General features: G+C 38.8%; 1 protein-coding gene and 1 long non-coding RNA gene across 2 annotated transcripts in view; both read left to right on the forward strand.

Annotated features, from left to right (window-relative positions):
• LOC108382696 (arginine-glutamic acid dipeptide repeats protein-like) overlaps window positions 1–10,786 on the forward strand; it is a 50,533-nt gene extending 39,747 nt beyond the window's left edge. Inside the window, exons 3-10 of the mRNA XM_017639069.1 lie at window positions 310–466; window positions 550–626; window positions 4,399–5,604; window positions 5,768–9,542; window positions 9,695–9,818; window positions 9,886–10,030; window positions 10,096–10,253; window positions 10,693–10,786. Of these exons, the coding sequence (XP_017494558.1) occupies window positions 310–466; window positions 550–626; window positions 4,399–5,604; window positions 5,768–9,542; window positions 9,695–9,818; window positions 9,886–10,030; window positions 10,096–10,253; window positions 10,693–10,786 (5,736 nt within the window). The remainder of the gene's footprint in view (window positions 1–309; window positions 467–549; window positions 627–4,398; window positions 5,605–5,767; window positions 9,543–9,694; window positions 9,819–9,885; window positions 10,031–10,095; window positions 10,254–10,692) is intronic.
• Window positions 10,787–11,829: 1,043 nt separating this feature from the next.
• LOC108382871 (uncharacterized) lies at window positions 11,830–19,667 on the forward strand. The gene is made up of 3 exons (XR_001849711.1): window positions 11,830–11,865; window positions 11,917–11,969; window positions 15,552–19,667. It is a non-coding gene; the product is annotated as an uncharacterized LOC108382871 (long non-coding RNA).

The following is a 19,667-nucleotide window of genomic DNA, read 5'->3' on the forward strand; positions in this document are numbered from 1 at the left end:
TTTTTTTTTTTTTTAATTTAAATTGTATGATGGTAGAGTATTTTGTTGCTGTGTTGTGTAAAAATGAGATAATTATAATAAAAAATAGTAATGTATAATAAACCAAGAAAACCATTAATCAATAACAATAATAATAGTAATAATAATAAAGATGTAAATAAACTAAAATAAAAATAAAATAAAAAACTTATAAAATTCTACGAACATAAATCACTTAGAGAAGAGTGTTTTAGTTATTTAAATAAATAACCAATCCACAAAATGCATATAAGTTTTACTAATTGTGAAATTGTTTTATGGACACAAAAGGCAAAATTGCCCGATTATAATCCAATTTCAAGCTTCCCTGTTGACAAAGAGAGCGACGAACGCGAACTAGAAGAATCAAGATGGAGTCCTGGCATTGTGGCCGATGGCGATTTGTTAATGTTTTTGCGTGCGGCGCGTTCTATGGCTGCATTTCAAGGTCAGTTGATGTGTGTGTTTGTGCGTGTGCGTATGCTAATGGAAATTTCATTTACTTAATTATTGGTTTTCCATTGTTTACAGGAATGTGTGATGGAGGACTAGAAGACGGTTGTTTAGCTGCTAGTCGTGACGATACAACAATTAACGCTTTGGATATTGTAAGTACTATACTCTGAACATACATGTACTTGTGTTATATGTGTAGTACAGGCAAAGTGTAGAATTTCTTTTTTTTTTGCTTAGGTTATGTAACAAAATTTGCAAAAAAATTTAAGCTTTCTTTAGACTAGGGTATTCTTAAGCTACAGAAGTCAGTACATAAAAAAACAAATATTTTTAAAGCAAGTTTTCTAAATATGAACGAAATCGGATCATAAATATTTGTTTCAAGTCTCTAGATCATCGGGAAGTTGGTCACAAACTGATTGAAATATTTGCCCCTAACAAACATAATTACATACATACATACATACATACAAAGCAAGTTAAATAGAAAGTAAGTAAAACAAAAAAAAAAAACACACTGAATATTTAAATTTCAATGAAATTTGTCATCATAATACATATACATAAATGTTGGATTATGCCACTACACGTGGAAAACAATATCATTCAAATGTTTTTCACGGTACCGCTTGCAGCATCTAATGCCATTGGGCATGACTTTTTCACACAATTCCGGCAATAATTGGACCCATAACTTGATGTACCTTGTTCTTTATTTGTTGTCGGATTTTGGCATAAAACAGTGTAGCCTCACATAAAGAAATCCAAAGGCGTTAAATCGCATGGTCCTGGAAATTTGTCAAGCAATATAGTCATAACTGACTGCGTCGTTTTCAGATCCAAAAACATCTATTATTCATGACGGCCAAGCCATGACTGAGAATTGACGTTCACGGCGGCCCGATGACGCCACTGGTTCACATTTTTATCAAAGCAGTCATTTTTCGCAGGTACAATGCAGGTTGCTCAATGGTTGCAGTTATAACAGTATAAAAATTACTCCAGATTCGAAAATATTGCCTATTTACAAATCCATGTGCGTGAAATGATCCTCATCACTGAAGAAGATTTTCCTCGAAACTCAACAAAATACAGCCACCGAAGATACATCATAAACAAATCTAAATTTGTATGACAGTGTTAAATGGCAGAGGAAAATCCGCTTTACATCCCCAAGTTGGCTGAGCTGTATTTCAACTTGACTTCATTCGCTTCTCAACGGTCAAAAAACTTAATATGAATCTCACATCGGAATTATTGTGAATAAACATTTTATTTAAAGCAAGCCCCGATATTTTATTCTGATTGATGAAAGTCGCAGGCTTGTGATAGCGATACGATAATTGCGGCTAACTCTTTCAAGAATAGCCTCACAGGTTTGGAGCCAATTTTGATGTTCTGCGTAAGAAATTTACCGGTGAACTGCCAATTGTACATAGGTTAGACCTTTAGAGACCAGGAGCAATGTCCACTTAATACTATGGTTCCGATAGTATATCCCACTTGAGCATTTCCAAATATGTTTTTTTTTTACGAATCATGGGGCATTGGGCCGAACGTTGCCATGTAAATAAATAACTTCGACCTGCCATTGCTTTAATATTGCCCTTGGAATATAAAAAAAAAAACACTTGCTCGCAAGCAATAAACGGCTCTTGGTGTTAATTCTTTTATCTTCGAATTTTTTCTCCATATATATTTCCATTTATTGTAGGCAAGACTTGTCATCAACGCTGCGACTCCGACGCCTCGAAATTGATAGCTGTTCAGCTAGGTTGGGAATAGGTTATCGTGGCTGCCCTCATTCGTTAGACCGCCATAAGTGGGATTGATACAGTAAACAGGCTTCTTACTCGTAAATATATTGTTCATTCCCCTAGAAGTGAAGTCAATTCGTCGTTCTGGTAAAGGTCACAAAATCATTTGTAGATGGGTGGTGTCTTCTGTTTAGCCAACCACTCAATAAAGTATGCATTCACATCAAGCCGTGGCCTTCAATACCTCCGATAACATGTCGAAGCGGTGATCGTGCCAGTCGAAAGATTATACTAGATCTTCTCTTACTAACTTAGGCTATTTGTGTCGTGGGTTCTGCAGACCATCGCTAATAAATTTATTATCCAGGCAGAGTTTGTAAGATGAAAGCGTGATAGCCGAATTGAAAGCGGATTGATCACAACAAGGCACTGAGCTGCATTAAAGTTGTACAACTAAATGTGTGCGGTGCTCCCTCGCCCGTTCATTTAGATGTCGTTAACTCCATGACTATCCTTAATGTAGATTTACCACACTCATGTGCTTGAACAGCTGACTACAACTGACTTTAACGCGAAACTGTTTAAGCAATTAATGTCGGCAGTTTCCATATCAAAAATTATTCTTAAAAAAGTAATTATCGAAAACCGTTCACAAGGTCCAAAGTTATCCGCGAACATACGTACATAAAAAATTATTCCGACGAATTAATATCCGTCTTATTTTTTTCGAAGTAGGTTAAAAAGATGAAATGCCAAAGTTTTTGAGACCACCTTAATATTTTATCACTAAAACCCGCGATCGTGACGTAAATTAATTGGACTTGAACGTTTAGTTGCAAATATACATATGTATGTATAATTTCGTTCGAAGTCAATTGAACCCAGTTCTTTTTAGCTAAATATTTAATTTATAGTTATGCACGCTATAAGCGAGTGTAATGATTTTTTTTCTATGAACTGAAACTCTCCACGTGCAAGTAAATGTTGTCAAATAATTGAGCGTGTTTTTAGCTAGTTGTGTCGCTATTCGCTATTTTGTCCGTAGACACCCCCACTAACTTGAAACGCCGGATAATTGCTATTTAAATCTTCGATAATTGCAATGGTGATTACTTTGGCGTTAAAAATGAGCCGGAAATTCGTTTTCTTCTCGATTGAAAACTTCGCCCATTCAAAATACATTCTTTAGACACCTATTTATGTACAACAAGCGTGTCAAACTCTAACAAGCTCACGGGCTAAAAAGAGAAGAAGAAAATCATGTTGTGGGCCAAATGTGGAATAAATCATATACATATCGATGGCTGAGTGGAAGATCGGCCTATCTCGGCAGCCACTTCGAAAACGCGCTATCTCAGAAAACTTTTCAAGAACGCCCTACTTCAGAATTTGGTTGAGGAACGCTCTATCCAAGCTCTATCTCAGAATTCGGTTCAAAAGCGTCCTGTTTCAAACGACAATATATTGAAAGTGTGCTCAATGAAATTCTAAAATTGGGCGTTGTTTAAAAATTTTCTGAGATAGGGCATTTTCGAACTGACAGCCTTCCAGAAATTGGACATCTTTTCTTTGCTACTTTTTTTTACCTATTTCGGGAGAAAATTTGTTTGCGGTGATTACTTTCAAACCAGATGCAAGGTGAGCGTTAAAAATCGTAGATCTGACAGCAGATTTATTTCCTTTCATAATTGGGAATAGTCGCTCACACCGATGGGTACTGCCAAACATGGAAATAATTTCATACGGCAATTTTCGGGTATTTGCCAATCAAGCAGACCTGAATCGCACTGTATCTCGATTACATATTTCCATTTGAATTGTGTTCCTATTTACTAATTACATACAACTATATATGGCACATATCGCGCACTGTCTTCGAAAGAGACACAACTCAAAATTTGACATTTTTGAAATTATGCGCTAAAAATGTACACTGAGCTTTTATTTACCTTTCAGCAAAAGCCGGAGAAATTTTTTTTTTTTTTTTTACAAATTTATTGATGGTAATAATTTCTGTAGTTATTTTTTACATACTGTTTGGCACGGGCCGCATAAAAAATCGAGTTGGGCCGCGAGTTTTGACACCTTTGATGTACAATATTTATTTATTTCGCGGCTATTTTAATTTCAAATTGTATTTAATTTCTCTTCCTTCTGTTTCGTTTAGTTACACGATTCTGGTTACGATCCAGGCAAAGCACTTCAGGCACTCGTTAAGTGTCCCGTTTCCAAGGGTATCGACAAAAAGTGGACAGAGGACGAAACAAAAAAATTCATTAAGGGCTTACGACAATTTGGAAAGAATTTCTTTCGAATACACAAAGATTTACTACCGCACAAAGAGACACCTGAATTGGTGGAATTTTACTATTTGTGGAAGAAGACACCGGGTGCCAATAATAATCGACCGCATCGTCGACGCCGGCAAAGTGCCTTGCGTCGCAATCGTGTCACACGCGCTAGTAATACACCTCCGAAGAAGGAGGATACACCGGAACCACAAACGGCGACGACGGCGTCAGCGGCGGCAGATTCGACGCGCTCGTCGCCCGTTGTCTCCAAGGAGGAGAACAGTTCTCTAACCGAGGACGATATCAGCGAGTGCGACAGCGATTCCAGTCTGACAAACAAAAGGGATGAATCACCATCTAGAATGAGGACACGCAATAATCAGCAGCAGCAACAACAACAACAACAACAACAACAGAATAACAATATAAAAGAGCAAACACAAACACAACAGGTAGCGAATGGTAAACGACCCAAACGTGGTACTGAAACGCCAGATACAGTGACGGCTGCAGATAGTCCAAAGACACCAACTAAAGGAGCAAACGCAAACGCAAACGCATCCGAAAACAATACGACAACGACGGTGGCGGCTAATAAGCGTAAAGGCGGTAAGCAGGATACGCCGAACAAGAAGAAGCGTACCGATGTGGACGGTAGCGCAGGTTCCGGCAGTGGTGGCGGTAGCGGCAGTGGCAGCGGCAGCGGCAGCGGCGATGTCACCGACGATGGCAGTCTTAGCAAAGACAGCGCCAAGCGCAAACGGCCCGATAGTCCGGCTGAGGAGAGCATGAACTCTGACAGTCGGCCTGATTCGGTGTTGGATGACGCTGAGTCGAATACGACAGATACTGTAGAACAGTCGCTGAAGGAGGGCAAGGATAGCTCAGGCGGTAAAGAGGATAGTGGTGCTGCAGATGGCGATTTGAAGGCCGATATAGTGGAGAAGTCTGAAAAGCCAGCTGAAGACACCAAAGAGACCATCAAGAATGATGACGAAGAAACGAACATCCAAGCGCCTGTCAGCGGACAGACGGCAATAGCAGCAATCGCAGACGACAGTACCGGCGTTGGCGCAAAAGAGNGATTTGAAGGCCGATATAGTGGAGAAGTCTGAAAAGCCAGCTGAAGACACAAAAGAGACCATCAAGAATGATGACGAAGAAACGAACATCCAAGCGCCTGTCAGCGGACAGACGGCAATAGCAGCAACCGCAGACGACAGTACCGGCGTTGGCGCAAAAGATCCTCCTGCGCCAAATACAAATGATGAGGGCATGAATGTGGCCAGCGCTCCGCCAACACCAATGAAGGTACCTACAATAGCAACTGTAGAGGCGCTGAATGCTTCCATTGGCCGCGGCGAATTGTCAACTGAACGTAAAGACAAATCAGAGAAGATGGAGGTGTCTGAAAATAATGCTGCCGCCGCCGTCGCCGCCGCTGCCGCCGCCGCTGCAGCCGCTGATATGGCAAAGGAGCAAGAGATGATGAAGAAGATCGCCAATATGAAGCAGGAGTCGATGCAGCAGCAATTGCCACCGAACACTTCCAACGCAAACATGCACGACACCGCTATTTTCATTAAAAAGGAGCCTTTGGATGATTCCATGGATGCCACATGCAATCAAAACAGCAATGAGCCGCAGGATCTGAAAGTTAAGATAGAGATCAAAAACGAAGAGAGCAAAAGTAGCACTGGCATGCCGCCTACATCAATGGTTTCCTCTGCTAATGACATATCTGGTGGTAACGATGCGCCTCCACCGCCAACACATATGCATATGCATCTGCCACCAGGTGGTCCACAACCACCACCCGGTTATATGTTGGAGGGACAGCTGAAGTATGGCCCACCACCGCAGCCACAATCGATGTCTAGTAATGACAACAACGCTCCGCCACCAACAGGCATGCCATTAGGTGGACCGCCACCAACGCACAAATATCCTGGTGATATGGAATTGAAGTACAATGAGTCCGCTGCCGCAGCTGCTGCGGCGGCTGCAGCGGCTGGCATCAAATATGAGGGTGGCAAGTTTGGAATGCAAGATATTAAGTATCCCCCGCCGCCATTGGAGCACGCCATGAAGTACGGCACAGTACAAGAAATGCAGGCAGCAGCAGCGGCGGCGGCGGCGGCTGCAGCGGCCGCGGGCAAATACGACATGAAATTCGCCATGGAGCAACAACAGGGCAAATATCCTGGTGACCTCTCGTTACATCAGCAACCACCAAAAGGTTTTCCTGGTGACCCAACAAAGATGCCTGACATGAAGGGATCAATGGTCTATCCCATCCCAAACGCGGAGAGCAAATACGCACCCCCACAAAACCAACCGGGAGACGCTGGTGGTATGAAGTATGGTGGCGGCACTCCACAAGATCAGCAGCCGCCTACACATGGTGCACCACCCGGTGCTACGCCGCCACCTGGCATTGCAATGCCGAAGGCCCATTATCAACATGAAGTGCAGCACCCGATGCCTCGTTCAGCTTTTGAGTCCAGCCTAATGCTGAAGTATGGCGATCCGATGGCAGCCAAGTATGGTCCACCACAAGATTTGAAGTATCCCCCACCGCCGCAGGGCTCAAACGATGTGGGACCGATGAAACCCTCGCCATACGCGGAAAATCTCATCAAAGGCTCTCCATATGGCGCACCCGGTGAACCCGGTGGCCTCAAATATCCGCCATCGGAAAGTCCAATCGACGCATCCTCGCGGTCGACGCCTGGACAGGACAGCCAGGGCAGTAACAGTAGCTCACAACCTTCATCACAGCAGCAACAATTCCACTCACCGCACCCATCTCCACACTTACCCTCACCTGCAGGAGGCGGTTTACCACCAGGCATGCATCCACAAAATCTGGTATCTCCACATGGACCGCTGTCGCATGGTCAATTGAACGCTGGTCTGCCACCCGGTGCTGCTGGGCCTCCACCCAGCTCCTTACATCATCCTCATATGACGCCGCCTCCCAACAATTCTCAGCAAATGCAAGGCCCACATCCACAGTCGTCAGTTGCTTCATCAATGCCGCAGACTTCGGTCGGTGCACCTCCTCCATTGTCAACGGTGGCTCCCTCAGGTCTACATCCCCAACACCTCCCGCCCAGCCATATGCAGCAGTTACATCGCCAGCATCCAGATATGCCCGTTGGCATGCATCCTCACGCACCGATTCCGCTCAATTTGCAAGGTCATGATCCGCGCGGTGGCCCACCGCCACCTACTCATCAATTGCCTCCGCAATCGCAGCAGTCCAGCACGGTGCGTACGCCATCGCCGGCGCAGCAACCGCAGCCGCGCAACTTGCATGAGGAGCGAATTGGCGTCAATAGTGGTCCACCCTCTGGCCAGCCACGTGACCCGCCCACTTCGCAAGCATCGATGCTGCCACAACAATCGCCGCATGCCCACCGTAGCTCCCCTCTCACCAGTATGCCGGGAAATCCACCACCCGGCCTTATTGGTCATCCCATGCCCATACATCCGCATTTGGCGCACTTGCCACCCGGTCATCCAGCGCATGCTGCCGTGGCTGGAGTTGGTCACCCTGGGCATCCAATGTTGACGCATTCTATGGCTGGCTTGGGTCCAGGCGCTGGCCCAATCGCACTTCTAGCCGGGCCACCCTCGTTGACGGGCATGCCCGAGTCTGCGCTCAGTAGACGCACACCACCATCGCATATTCCACCACCGCATTCCTCGTCCGCGCCTCCACACTCATCCGTTGCCGTCAGTATGTCTTCAACCACGACATCAGCCAGCAGCGCACTAAGCACGAACACTGTGCCATCATCTGCCTTTAGTCGCGCCAGCCCAAGCGTGCAAGGTCCCAATTCAAACATTGGAGGGCCATCAAATGTCAGTGGTAGCGGCGGGCCCGGCAGCGGCGGTACACCTGGTGCTCAAGGAGCACATCGTTCAGGATCGCCCGCCTCGAGTGTGGGTAGTTTGAGCCGGCAGAGTCCGCTACATCCAGTACCGCAAAGCCCACTCAGCCATCATCCATCATCGTCGGCACTTTCGGCGGCCGCAGCAGCTGTGGCAGAGCGCGATCGTCATGCGCTCTTACGACAACAGTCCCCACACATGACACCTCCACCTGTGTCCAGCGCTTCCACACTGATGGCCAGCCCATTGAGCAAGGTGTACTGTCCACAGCCGAATCAGCGTGTACTAGGCACTTCACCGCCGCCACATTTGCGGCCCGGTGCCTCACCACCTGTCATCCGACATCCACAGATGCCCTTGCCATTGCCATTGATTCCGCCAGGCGCTGGTATACAACAAATAGGCATGCATCCCGGTCAGTCGCCATATCCGCATCCGCTTTTGCATCCATCGATGTTCTACTCCCCGCACCACCACAACCCATTCAATTACGGTTACGGTCCGTATGGACCTGGCTTCCCGACAGCCTATATGAAGCCACCACCACCCGGTGGTCCACTTGATCCGGCATCAGTCTTGGGCGCGCATCACCCCGGCTTGCCAGGGCCGCCACCGACACGTCCTGACGATCCAGGGTTGGCAGCTGCAGCAGCGGCGGCGGCCGAAAAACAAGCTGTGGTAGCACATCAAATCAAGCAGCAGCAACAACAGCATCAGCATCAACAACAACAGGCGGCAGCACAAGCGCAAGCGCAAGCACAAGCTCAGGCACAAGCCCAAGCCCAAGCCCAAGCCCAAGCGCAGGCGCAGGCGCAAGCGCAGGCACAAGCGCAAGCACAAGCACAAGCACAGGCACAAAATAAGCCACCAACACCAAAGACGCCGCAGGGCAACAACAGCAGTGGCGGAGGCCCGCCGGGCAGTTCACATTCGAACCCCACAGGGCTGCCGCCAGCTGGCTATCCGGGATCACATTTGGCCGGTTATCCGCCACCGCCGCACTCCTCGCCATTCCAGGATGGCCAACAAATGGGACTTAAGCCAACAACGCACATGGATGCGCTGCGAGCACATGCACATTCAGCTAATTTGGGTGGACCACATCATCCAACAGAGCCATGTAAGTGTTAGCTTTAATGCATTTTTTATTTGAAGTGATACTAAAAAATCGCAGCAATAAATTAATCGAGAAAAGTTTCACTTCCGTCGTGTGGCCCAGGCGCACTCACTTTAATTACAATTATAAATTAACATATTTTTTCTGATTTGCAGTACCAATCGATATTGAGCCCGATCCAGAGCCGGAAATACCCAGCCCCACGCAAAATATACCGCGTGGTCCTAGCCCCGAGGCCAAACCAGACGATACCGAATGTCATCGCTCGCAGTCAGCTATGTAAATTATGACTATTTAACAAGCATTTGACATATTTTTTAACAAAGCTATTTATTCACATTTGCAGATTTGTGCGTCACATCGATCGCGGTGATTATAATTCGTGTACGCGTACAGATTTGATTTTCAAACCAGTGACCGATTCCAAATTGGCGAGAAAGCGGGAAGAGCGTGACCGAAAACTGGCCGAAAAGGAACGTGAGCGACGTCAAGTGAGTGTTTCAACAGCAAATTACATACATTTAATACTCAAATGTTTGTCATACATATCCTGCAGCAACAACAGCAACAGCAACAACAGCAGCAGCAACAAGCGGTAGCCGCACAACAGGCCGCGCAACAAGCCAAATTGAAGGCCGAGCTGAAGCCCCCATACGCGGACACGCCAGCGCTGCGTCAATTATCCGAGTATGCAAGGCCGCATGTAGCATTCAGGTGGGTGTGACATATGTCGATTACGCAAATAATGCGAATTCTCAGTGCACCAAATATTTTGTTTTTCGATGAGTTCTATCAAACGTAATAGCGTCTAGGCAAATTGAAAAAAAAAAAATGAAAGCAATAAAATTTACTAAATCTTTTGGTTTGTTTGAAAACAACTTTTGGCAAACATTTGCTACTACTGCAACCTTTCGTATCACTATCGAATTAAACACATAAACATACAAACATGAAAATTTCATATTTAACTTTAATCGAATTATTATTTTAATACTTTAACTTTTTTTTTTGTGTATATCTTACTTTTTTTTTGTTATACATTTTCACATTTACTTAGTTTGAGTTTAGATCGATTGCATATGACTGTTCTGTGTATTACGACACCATGAAATAATTTAAAGTTTATACGTATGTATTTTTTGAATTATTTCAGCCCTGTTGAACAGATGGTACCATATCATCACCCAATGGGGCCAATGTATAGTAGAGAGAGGTACAGTTGCCTAAAAACATTGTTAATTTACTAAACACAAATCGCTATAATAANAAATTCGTCTAATAAATTTTATAGCTTAATGATTGGCAATACTTTTATGTAAAAGATTAACCCTCTAAGGCGCAATATAACTGAAGAAATTATTGAATTTAAAACTCCACGCACTAATGCCGTATTTTCACTGATAAAGTTGATATGACGGAGTTTGACCAATAAAAAAAAAAAAAAATCTCGTGTCATTATAACAATAAAAATAGTCATTGTCCACATTTTTAACGGGCGCTAATTTTTTCTCATTTCAATGTTTGGTGAAACTTCGGCATAAGCCATTATTTCATTAATGCATTAATGTCTGTTTGTAAGTTTGTATGAATTATTTTGTGTCTCGCCATGTCTCACCACAGTTCATCTGAGTGTTTGTGCCATTAAATTCGAAGGCATCTTGTGTATATATGTTGTCTTGTAATACATTTTTTATTTCATATTAATCATTGTAAACTCATTTGTTGGACTCGTTAACTCTTAGACATTAAATTTAATTGGCTTTTGCACCACGTTGCCCGCCATATTTTATTCAATTCATGATTAACAACTAATCATTAGCTTTAACATTTAAAATGCATCCAGTATTCATTTTCAAAAAATCATAATGGCAATCATTGAAATATTTTTTTCCGATTTTTCAAAAAATAACGCAACAAATAAAAAAATAAAAAACTTGCCAAAAAAAAATCAAACGATTGCAAATACACACTCAAAACAATTCGCTACGTTTTTGAAAATTTAAAATTTCAGATACGATTGACGAGAGAATATCATGCACACTCTCATACTCATTTACATTTGCCTTTGCCTTCACAGCCGCAACCACCGGAGGCCGGATTTCAACTGCCACGTGAGTTTGTATATAAAATACGTGCCAGCGATTCATATCGCACTGGCCATTCGTATATGTTTTCTCACAAACATTTTTTTTTTCGTTTCATTTATTTCTCCTTGCATATGTCCGGTGTAACAACAGCGAATGTTGGTCAATATCCACGCCCAAGTATGCTTATGCCTAGAGAGCCAGATGTTTTGCTGCGCATGTCCTACGCCGATCAGCTTCAGGTTTCTCCTTATTTTGTTAAATAAATAACATCATTAATTGCATAAATATAGTATTTACAGGCTGCTGAATTCCAGCGACAGTCACTGCACGAACAGTACTTTAGGTGAGTACAAAATTATTTATGTTGTTACTTAAGTGAATATGTAATGCGGTCGAAGACAGTTTACAGTGCGTTTCAAAATATTACGTTGAGCGTAATTTTGGGTTAATATATTGCTTTCATTTGCATACATATAAGTAGGTGGAACAAATGTGTCTGAAAGCTAAAAAGCGTAGAAGCTCAAAAATATCGATCGTATCGGCAAAATGTCGATGTGAAAAGAAATAGGCTTATAACTGTATCGATCACTCCAGTTCGCAATACAAATATTTTGTTGTCATATTTTATAAATAAAACAATGAATAAGAATTTCCTTGATTTGGAAAGGGAAGAAATTAACTCGCTGTTCAAACGGCGGAATGCCTTGAAAAATTTGATCAAAATGGCGAATTAGAATTAGAAGAATTAAAGCAATCAGTAAAAATAAAGAAAAATAAAGAAATTGTGTGATAAAATAATGAAATATAACTATTAAATTTACTCTTCGAGTAGGGTTTTCCCAAAAAGCATAGAATATAATTGCCATGTAAAACTAGTCCGGTCATCTATTTACTTACCTCGTCATCGGTAATGCATCGCCATTCTAACTCGGATGAAAATCCCATTTAAACTGAATGTTAGAGGCCATCAAAGACCAAATTACCATTTCTATAAAAAAGTCATGAACGAGGACTTGCAAATAAACGGAGCCAAAATTCATTTAAGACGTAACATGGCCGTACAAGACTCTTAAGTGACTAATGCATGTATTTGTTCTTGAGCATACTAAGCTGTTTAGCGAAATCTACGGCAAAAAATGAAGAAACACGCGAACAATTGACCAATGAAGCCTACTCACATAACAAAAGGATATAAAAGCTTATTTTTGTTCAATATAAATTAGGAGTAGGTTATGTGGTGGTTACGGTGACCATATTAACCAACGTAAAATAAAGGACTTTTTTTTTAAATGATTTGGGAATACTTACATACAACTTATATGTTAAAGTACCTTACCCATATCGTAATTTAAATTAGATATTTGCCAGTTAATTAACCGATTCCGAAAAATGAAGCCAAATCCTTTTCAAGGACTTCGCCATCCTTTGCTGCCAAAATGCGTTTACCATAATTCATACTGCACGCCGAAGCCAGCACACAGTGGTTCAAAATTGGAATTTAATGTTCATAATTCACCGTAGTATTCATTTTTCAACCAATTTTTACTAAAACAAAAAAAAAAAATTTATTTTGCTGAAAATTTTTTGTGGAAAATGTTTTGGGGAACCATACAATTGTTTTCAACTAGTCGTTGTTATGTACAATTTATTAACTGGAACAGGAGAAGACATTTTCTTCAAAATTGCCAGCATTTTGCACTAAAAAATTAAAACAATAAAATAAAAATTCACAAATCAGGCTCAACTGGTCTCTTGCAAATATTATAAGCTTTCATAAAAAAAATTATCAAATTAAGTGAAAAACATGAAGGCTCCAGTGAATTACGAACACTAAATGCCAGTTTTGAACCACTGTGCAGTAGGGGGTTTATTGTTCTCTTTCAGTGGTACTTGAAACTCAGCGTGCAACACGATCTTGGGCACAACTTTCCCTATGCTTTATAGATTGTGCAAAGATGACCTATTAAATAAAAATCCTTAAGTGGGGTTATTTTATTTTTATTTTTCTGTGTTTAAAAATTTACCTCAGAAAAATGTAGAGCTGATTTAAAGGACAGTTTAAGAAATAAAGGACAAAAAGCGTCTTTATTTTGAAAAAAATTATAAAGGACAGGGGGTTAAAATAAAGGACTGTCCTTTAAAATAATGCGCAGATTTTGTTCGATAAAATGAAAACACATGAGTGCTTTACAAAAGTTTTTACCTTTAATTTTTTAAACTCTAAAACCCCTTGGGCCCGCATTTTAATACTTCTAGAAGATAGAGAACGTTTTGCTTTATGATTGTTCATTATTAATTTATATATCAGAATGCTAATGCCATGTCTGTCTGTCCGTCCATCCGCTGACGTTCTTCACTTGTTTCATTTGCATTATTTTGAAACACACTGTAAAGACTGTCCCACGAGTCTTAGCTGATGCATTGCCTCGATTCGCTTTATTTTCAAAAGAAAGCCAAATTTTAAATTATGCATTATGAGGCTCTACTTCAGCTTACCGAACGCACCGCATCGCCTGACACAGAGAATGGCCGACAGACCTTGAATGCTTGCCGCTAAATTAAAAATAAATGCATATGTACATAACAATTCATACTTGATCAACAAATAGTGTAGCAATTGCTGCTCGCTTGTATGTATATAAATTTAGAGCATAACAAGTTGCCAACAATTACAAAAAAAACAACCACAAAAACCATAATTAAATTGTATTGCCGCCCCCATATTCAGCATATTTGTATTTATATTCCAAATAAATATACATACTTACATATTTAGGTCAATTTATGTTTAACTATCCACCATTTTGTGTGTAATTTGTCAATTTTGAATTTGTTTTTTTGTTTCGTTTTGTGTATTTTTTTAACAGACAAAGGCCCAGGTAAATGGACCAGTATGGTAGAACGTTTTATAGTATGCGTTAAGTTTTAAAATAAAAAAATAAAAAACTGAAGAAAAGGAAAACATACATAAATAAAAGCGCCAGTTTTGTGGGTAGCGTGCTGCTTATATGTAAATAATGCGTGCAGCGTGCTACGTGCGCTCAATCGTTCTACCAAGCAACATCTTTAAACAACTACAACTACAACAACAACAGCAACATCAACTACTACGACACGCAGCAAAGCAAGCAAATTTATGCGTGTCAATCCATTTCGGTACACTCCTAATCTACTACCATTCGACTCCACTTTTTCACTTCACTCGCATCGAACCTACGCGTCATTTGGAGTAAAGTTAAGCCACATTATCTCTGATGAAATGTACCATCATTTGTTCGCGTCTTGATTGCCATTCATTGTTTGTTTGTTTGTTTGTTTTCAAGATTGAACAACGTCAATATGCGGTCAATGTGAAGTACATTTCATTTGTGTAATGCTTAATTTTAGGCAATTTATGTAATTGTCACAATTGTTGACAATATCCCTTCAAAAGTTAGTATACTTCTACTTATATTATATTTGCTATATTCCTTATTGTCTACTAGTTACTTATATATGTATGTATATATAGTTCTGTAAATGAACTAATGCAATTACGAAATTCATTCGGTATTCTTAGTATTTAATGTGTATAAATAACCTTACATGAAAACTGCTGAACGGCATAAAAATTGTTGCAGCTTAAATTTTATGTAAAACAATGTACATGTGCATATATTGGTATATTCTGATATTTATGTATTACAATTTTCTCTAAATTAAAGCCACATAAGTTAACGTAATAATTAATTTTTGTCAGTAAAATTTTTTTATTGCGTTTTTAGCTTTGCATTGGCACAGCTAAATTTGCTCATTTTTTGTTTTGGAGTTACATATGTACATATATCGATATAAGTTGATCATACTATTTAAATTAATGCATATTTATTGCAATAAATATACTACTCTATACTAACATTTTCCAATATTCACACTTTCCCTACAGAAATCAACTGCGTTAGTCCTTACTTGGGATGAATAACACAAAAATGTATCAGAAATAAAACAACATTATTGAGTATGCAATCAAAGATTGGACAACTACAAATCAAACTAAAAACTAAAGAGCAATGACGTACTATAACGGACACGGAAAACGGAACTAACTGGAAATGCATTCGGAGCATATATATAAAAAATGCGAATATCTTGTTTTAGGATCACAAATGTACATAGTATACACCACACTCAAATTTACAAGCACAACGCTATTGACGCTTATGAGTATGTTAACTCGAAGAAAAACGAACAACAATAGGTCACATAAATTGAACATGAATTTTGCATACCGTACATACAATTGTAGATTTCAAAAAAAAAAATTAGTTCAACGTTAATATAAATTAGTGACAAAAACATGATTGAACAGTTATGCGTATGTGGTATATTTTGTAAGTTACTTAATGTAAATTTATACATACAATTTTGTACGATAGATACATATTTTATTTTGTTTTGTAAACGAGTTTTGTAATAGAGCCTTTTGAACATAAAGTAGGCGACGTGCAAGCCGTTAATTAGGCAAATTAGGTTTTCATTGAAATATTATGTATGTACATATGTACATTGGCGAGTAATCATTTAGAAGAAAGAACCAGCTACGCATACAAAAACAACAGACAAAAAAACAGACAACTAATTAGCTGATTTCGTCATTGAATTTATCTAGCAAGCGACGAGACCGTTGGCTTGGGTCTAGTAGCAGCTTTATGCATTTGTATAAAAAATACGCTTACGTTTGGATTTTGGCATTAACTACATTTGATTTACATACTTAAAAAAAAAAGCAATAGTTATAGATAAATGTTGCAATCAAGATATTTCGCTAGAATTATGATGGTACAAATGAACTTGGAATTTAGTTTTCCTCAAGACAAAAGCTTGTGCACTACACACTGCATATACATATACACACAACTAGGTATACATACATAGATATGTCTAAGTTCATTATAGCAGGCAAAAGTTTACTAAAATATAATTATGTAAAACTAAATAGCCATGACAGCAAATTGTCTAAAAAGTACTTTTGATAATTAGTTTTTATTTGTACGTAGTCGAGCAGCATTAAGGAGTAGGCGAATTATGGAATTGTGGCATATATAGTAAACAGTTATACATACATACATACATACATACATACATGCATATGTACACATATATTATGCGAAACATATGTGTACACAAACTCAAAACAGTTATGTAAATAGCAACATTTTAATGATGAACAAATATTTAAGGCAAGTCTTTTTGTTTGCCATTTTTAATAGTATTTTTTGTTAGTTTAAATTCTACCTTTTTTGTTTGTGTGAAAGTTTTTATATTAAAAACAAATATTTATTTATAGTGCTTTAGTATTATTTGTATATTGCTTTCGATATTTAAAATTATTTTGAACAAGTTTTAACATAGAGTGTAAAAGGTAAAAATAAAAGGCACTCATAAAAAAAATAATAATTCAAAATTAAACTAGCCTAAAATTATGAGCTGTTGCTGAGTACATATAAAGTATAAGTTAAAAGGTATATATTAAATGTAGAAAAGAAAGTGTGAGTAAGCGCAGTGCGATTTGTAATTTGTATGCTGCTAATATTTTGGCTATTGACTGTAAGAGTATGTAGTAATCAAAAGAAAAATATATATATATATACATATATATCGTATTATAAATGATTAGTCAAAGCGGAAAGTTTAACAATAAAAATTTAGTGACAGCTGACAGGAAATTGAGAACGCGATAAGCATTTTAAGCAATGAATCTACATATTAAGGAGAGGTCCCGAAAATTTTTTCGTTTCTTCTTTCTATATTAAACTTGCAGTAATCTAATAAAATTTTCATGCTTAAACAACGGCGTGAAACTGTCTTGGGCGCATACGTCATGTTGGTCGTTCATGGGTTAAATTTGCAAGTATATGAAATTAAGGGCCGATTACTCAATGTAAAATACATACTGCAGGTTAAACATCGTTATGGACGTGATCGATTCCATAACATACATATAACAGGGAGTCGATAGCGTCGATAACGATGTTTAACCTATAGTTAGTGTTAACCAGACATTCAGTGACCGGCCCTAAGAATTATATGTATATTCATATACATACAGAAGGTGACAAAATGAAATGATCATAGGCAAAGTTGCAACAGAAAGATTCAAAGTTAACTCCTTGGAAGCTATTAGTAAAAGAATTTGTACCAAATGTTAGGTTAATATCACGCAGTTAAACTAATATGAACTTCATAAGCAAAATAAAAACGTTACAACTTATGTTACATATGTTCCTCGGAAAATTGTGTTGTAAGAATAAGTTGCCATGCGCCAATACCCAGAAGATAATTAGGTGGGCCTTCTGAAGTGAAGCCATTCTAAAATTGGGGATTTACTGTGTCCTTTTATTCAGACACCTATACAAATTTCACCACAATGACTTCTGCAGAAACTGCTAGAACGAAGAAGAGCTAGAAACGATCAGGTATTTGGAGCTATCACTTTGTACATCATAGTACGTAAAATAGGTACGAACGTAACATATTCTTTGAATACACTCGTTCGCAGCAATTAGGATTAAAGGTTCATATTTTCATAAATTTAACGACAATGAAACCACGATGGATTCTGTGATAGCCTCGATTTACTCGGTACTTGTCCTGCATTCTGAGTACAAGGTCTTTAAAAGATTTAAGCGCAATTTGAATGAAAAGCAATAGAAGAATTAATCTGTCAGACTAATAATGATTTATTGAACTTAAATCTTACCAAATTTTTGATTCGAAATCCATCAGGTAAGGCAACTTGCATGAAAGAGGCGTAATTTTTATATTATCAACTTATTTTTGCGCGTTTTCTTTCGAACCAATACAGTTAGAGGCCACGTTACGGACATATTTTTAAACCAAAATGCCTGAAAAATTTAATACAAGCCAACTCTAGTATCCCTTACTTCGAGATGTGTAAAGAGAAATTTCACATTTTAAGATTAGCTGACACTTGATTCACCCTTTTTTTCTCGCCTAAGTTAACCAACTTCATTTTGCCAGCTACTGTATGCATTTGTGATTTTATGTATGTGCAAATTTTTAACGATGTTTCTCTAGTAAAAAGGGGGGAAAAAATACATTACAAACTTGAAATGCATATAACCACAGCTGCATTCGATTTTTTCGATTCACTTCAAAGATGGACAAATTTTTGTATGGTTTTAAAAATGTAGTAGATATATGAACATAAAATGCTTTAAAATTACACGCTCTTCATTGCCAAGGACACACAACTCATTTAAGCTTAACTAAGGAATTAAATCTATATATTATGTATGTATATATCCAAATACCATGAAAAGAAAAAAAAATCGCCGTAAATATTTTTTTTTTTTTTTTTCGTGTGGTTATAAATTTTAATTTAACTTTTTGAAATTGCGTAAAATTTCACTTGTGTAACACTCTGAAGGCAAGCAAGTGACATCAGCTTATACTTTGCTCTTTCGCATAATTAAAAAAAAAATAGACACACAAAAAGCATTCAAGAGTACACAAATCAAAGAGAAATTAAAAAAAGTAGCTATTGTAACAAAAGGAAGATACAAACATAAAGTGTTATTAAAATAAAAAGCGAACGCCAGTTTAGCTATGAGCTCTTACTGCAGCATTAAAAAATAAATAAAAAAATAACAGCAAATTAAAATAGTGTAAACACAGCACCAATTTAAAACAACAAATACTACGTATATACATACATATGTATGTACATACATACGTATATATTAGTACATTATGTACTCATATTCATATATTTTTATTTTAAGGGGCCAGCACCGCAACTAGGCTAAAATGTATAGCAAACATTTACTTTATAAGCAATTATTATAAAAAATTAATATTTTACAATTAATAACTAACTATGTATGCTAGTTATTATGAAGAAAAATAAATTGTAATTATTGTAGTGACTAACATTATTGTGAAAGCGTAACAAAATACAACATTAAAACAAAAAAAAAAAAAAAAACTTAACTAAACCCATTGTTTGTAAGGATTTTGAGTTAGAACAAAGTTAAACAGG

Source organism: Rhagoletis zephyria, unplaced genomic scaffold, assembly GCF_001687245.7.
Source record: "Rhagoletis zephyria isolate East Lansing unplaced genomic scaffold, Rhagoletis_zephyria_1.1 Rzeph_scaffold_00149, whole genome shotgun sequence".
NCBI classification, from domain to species: Eukaryota; Metazoa; Arthropoda; class Insecta; order Diptera; family Tephritidae; genus Rhagoletis; species Rhagoletis zephyria.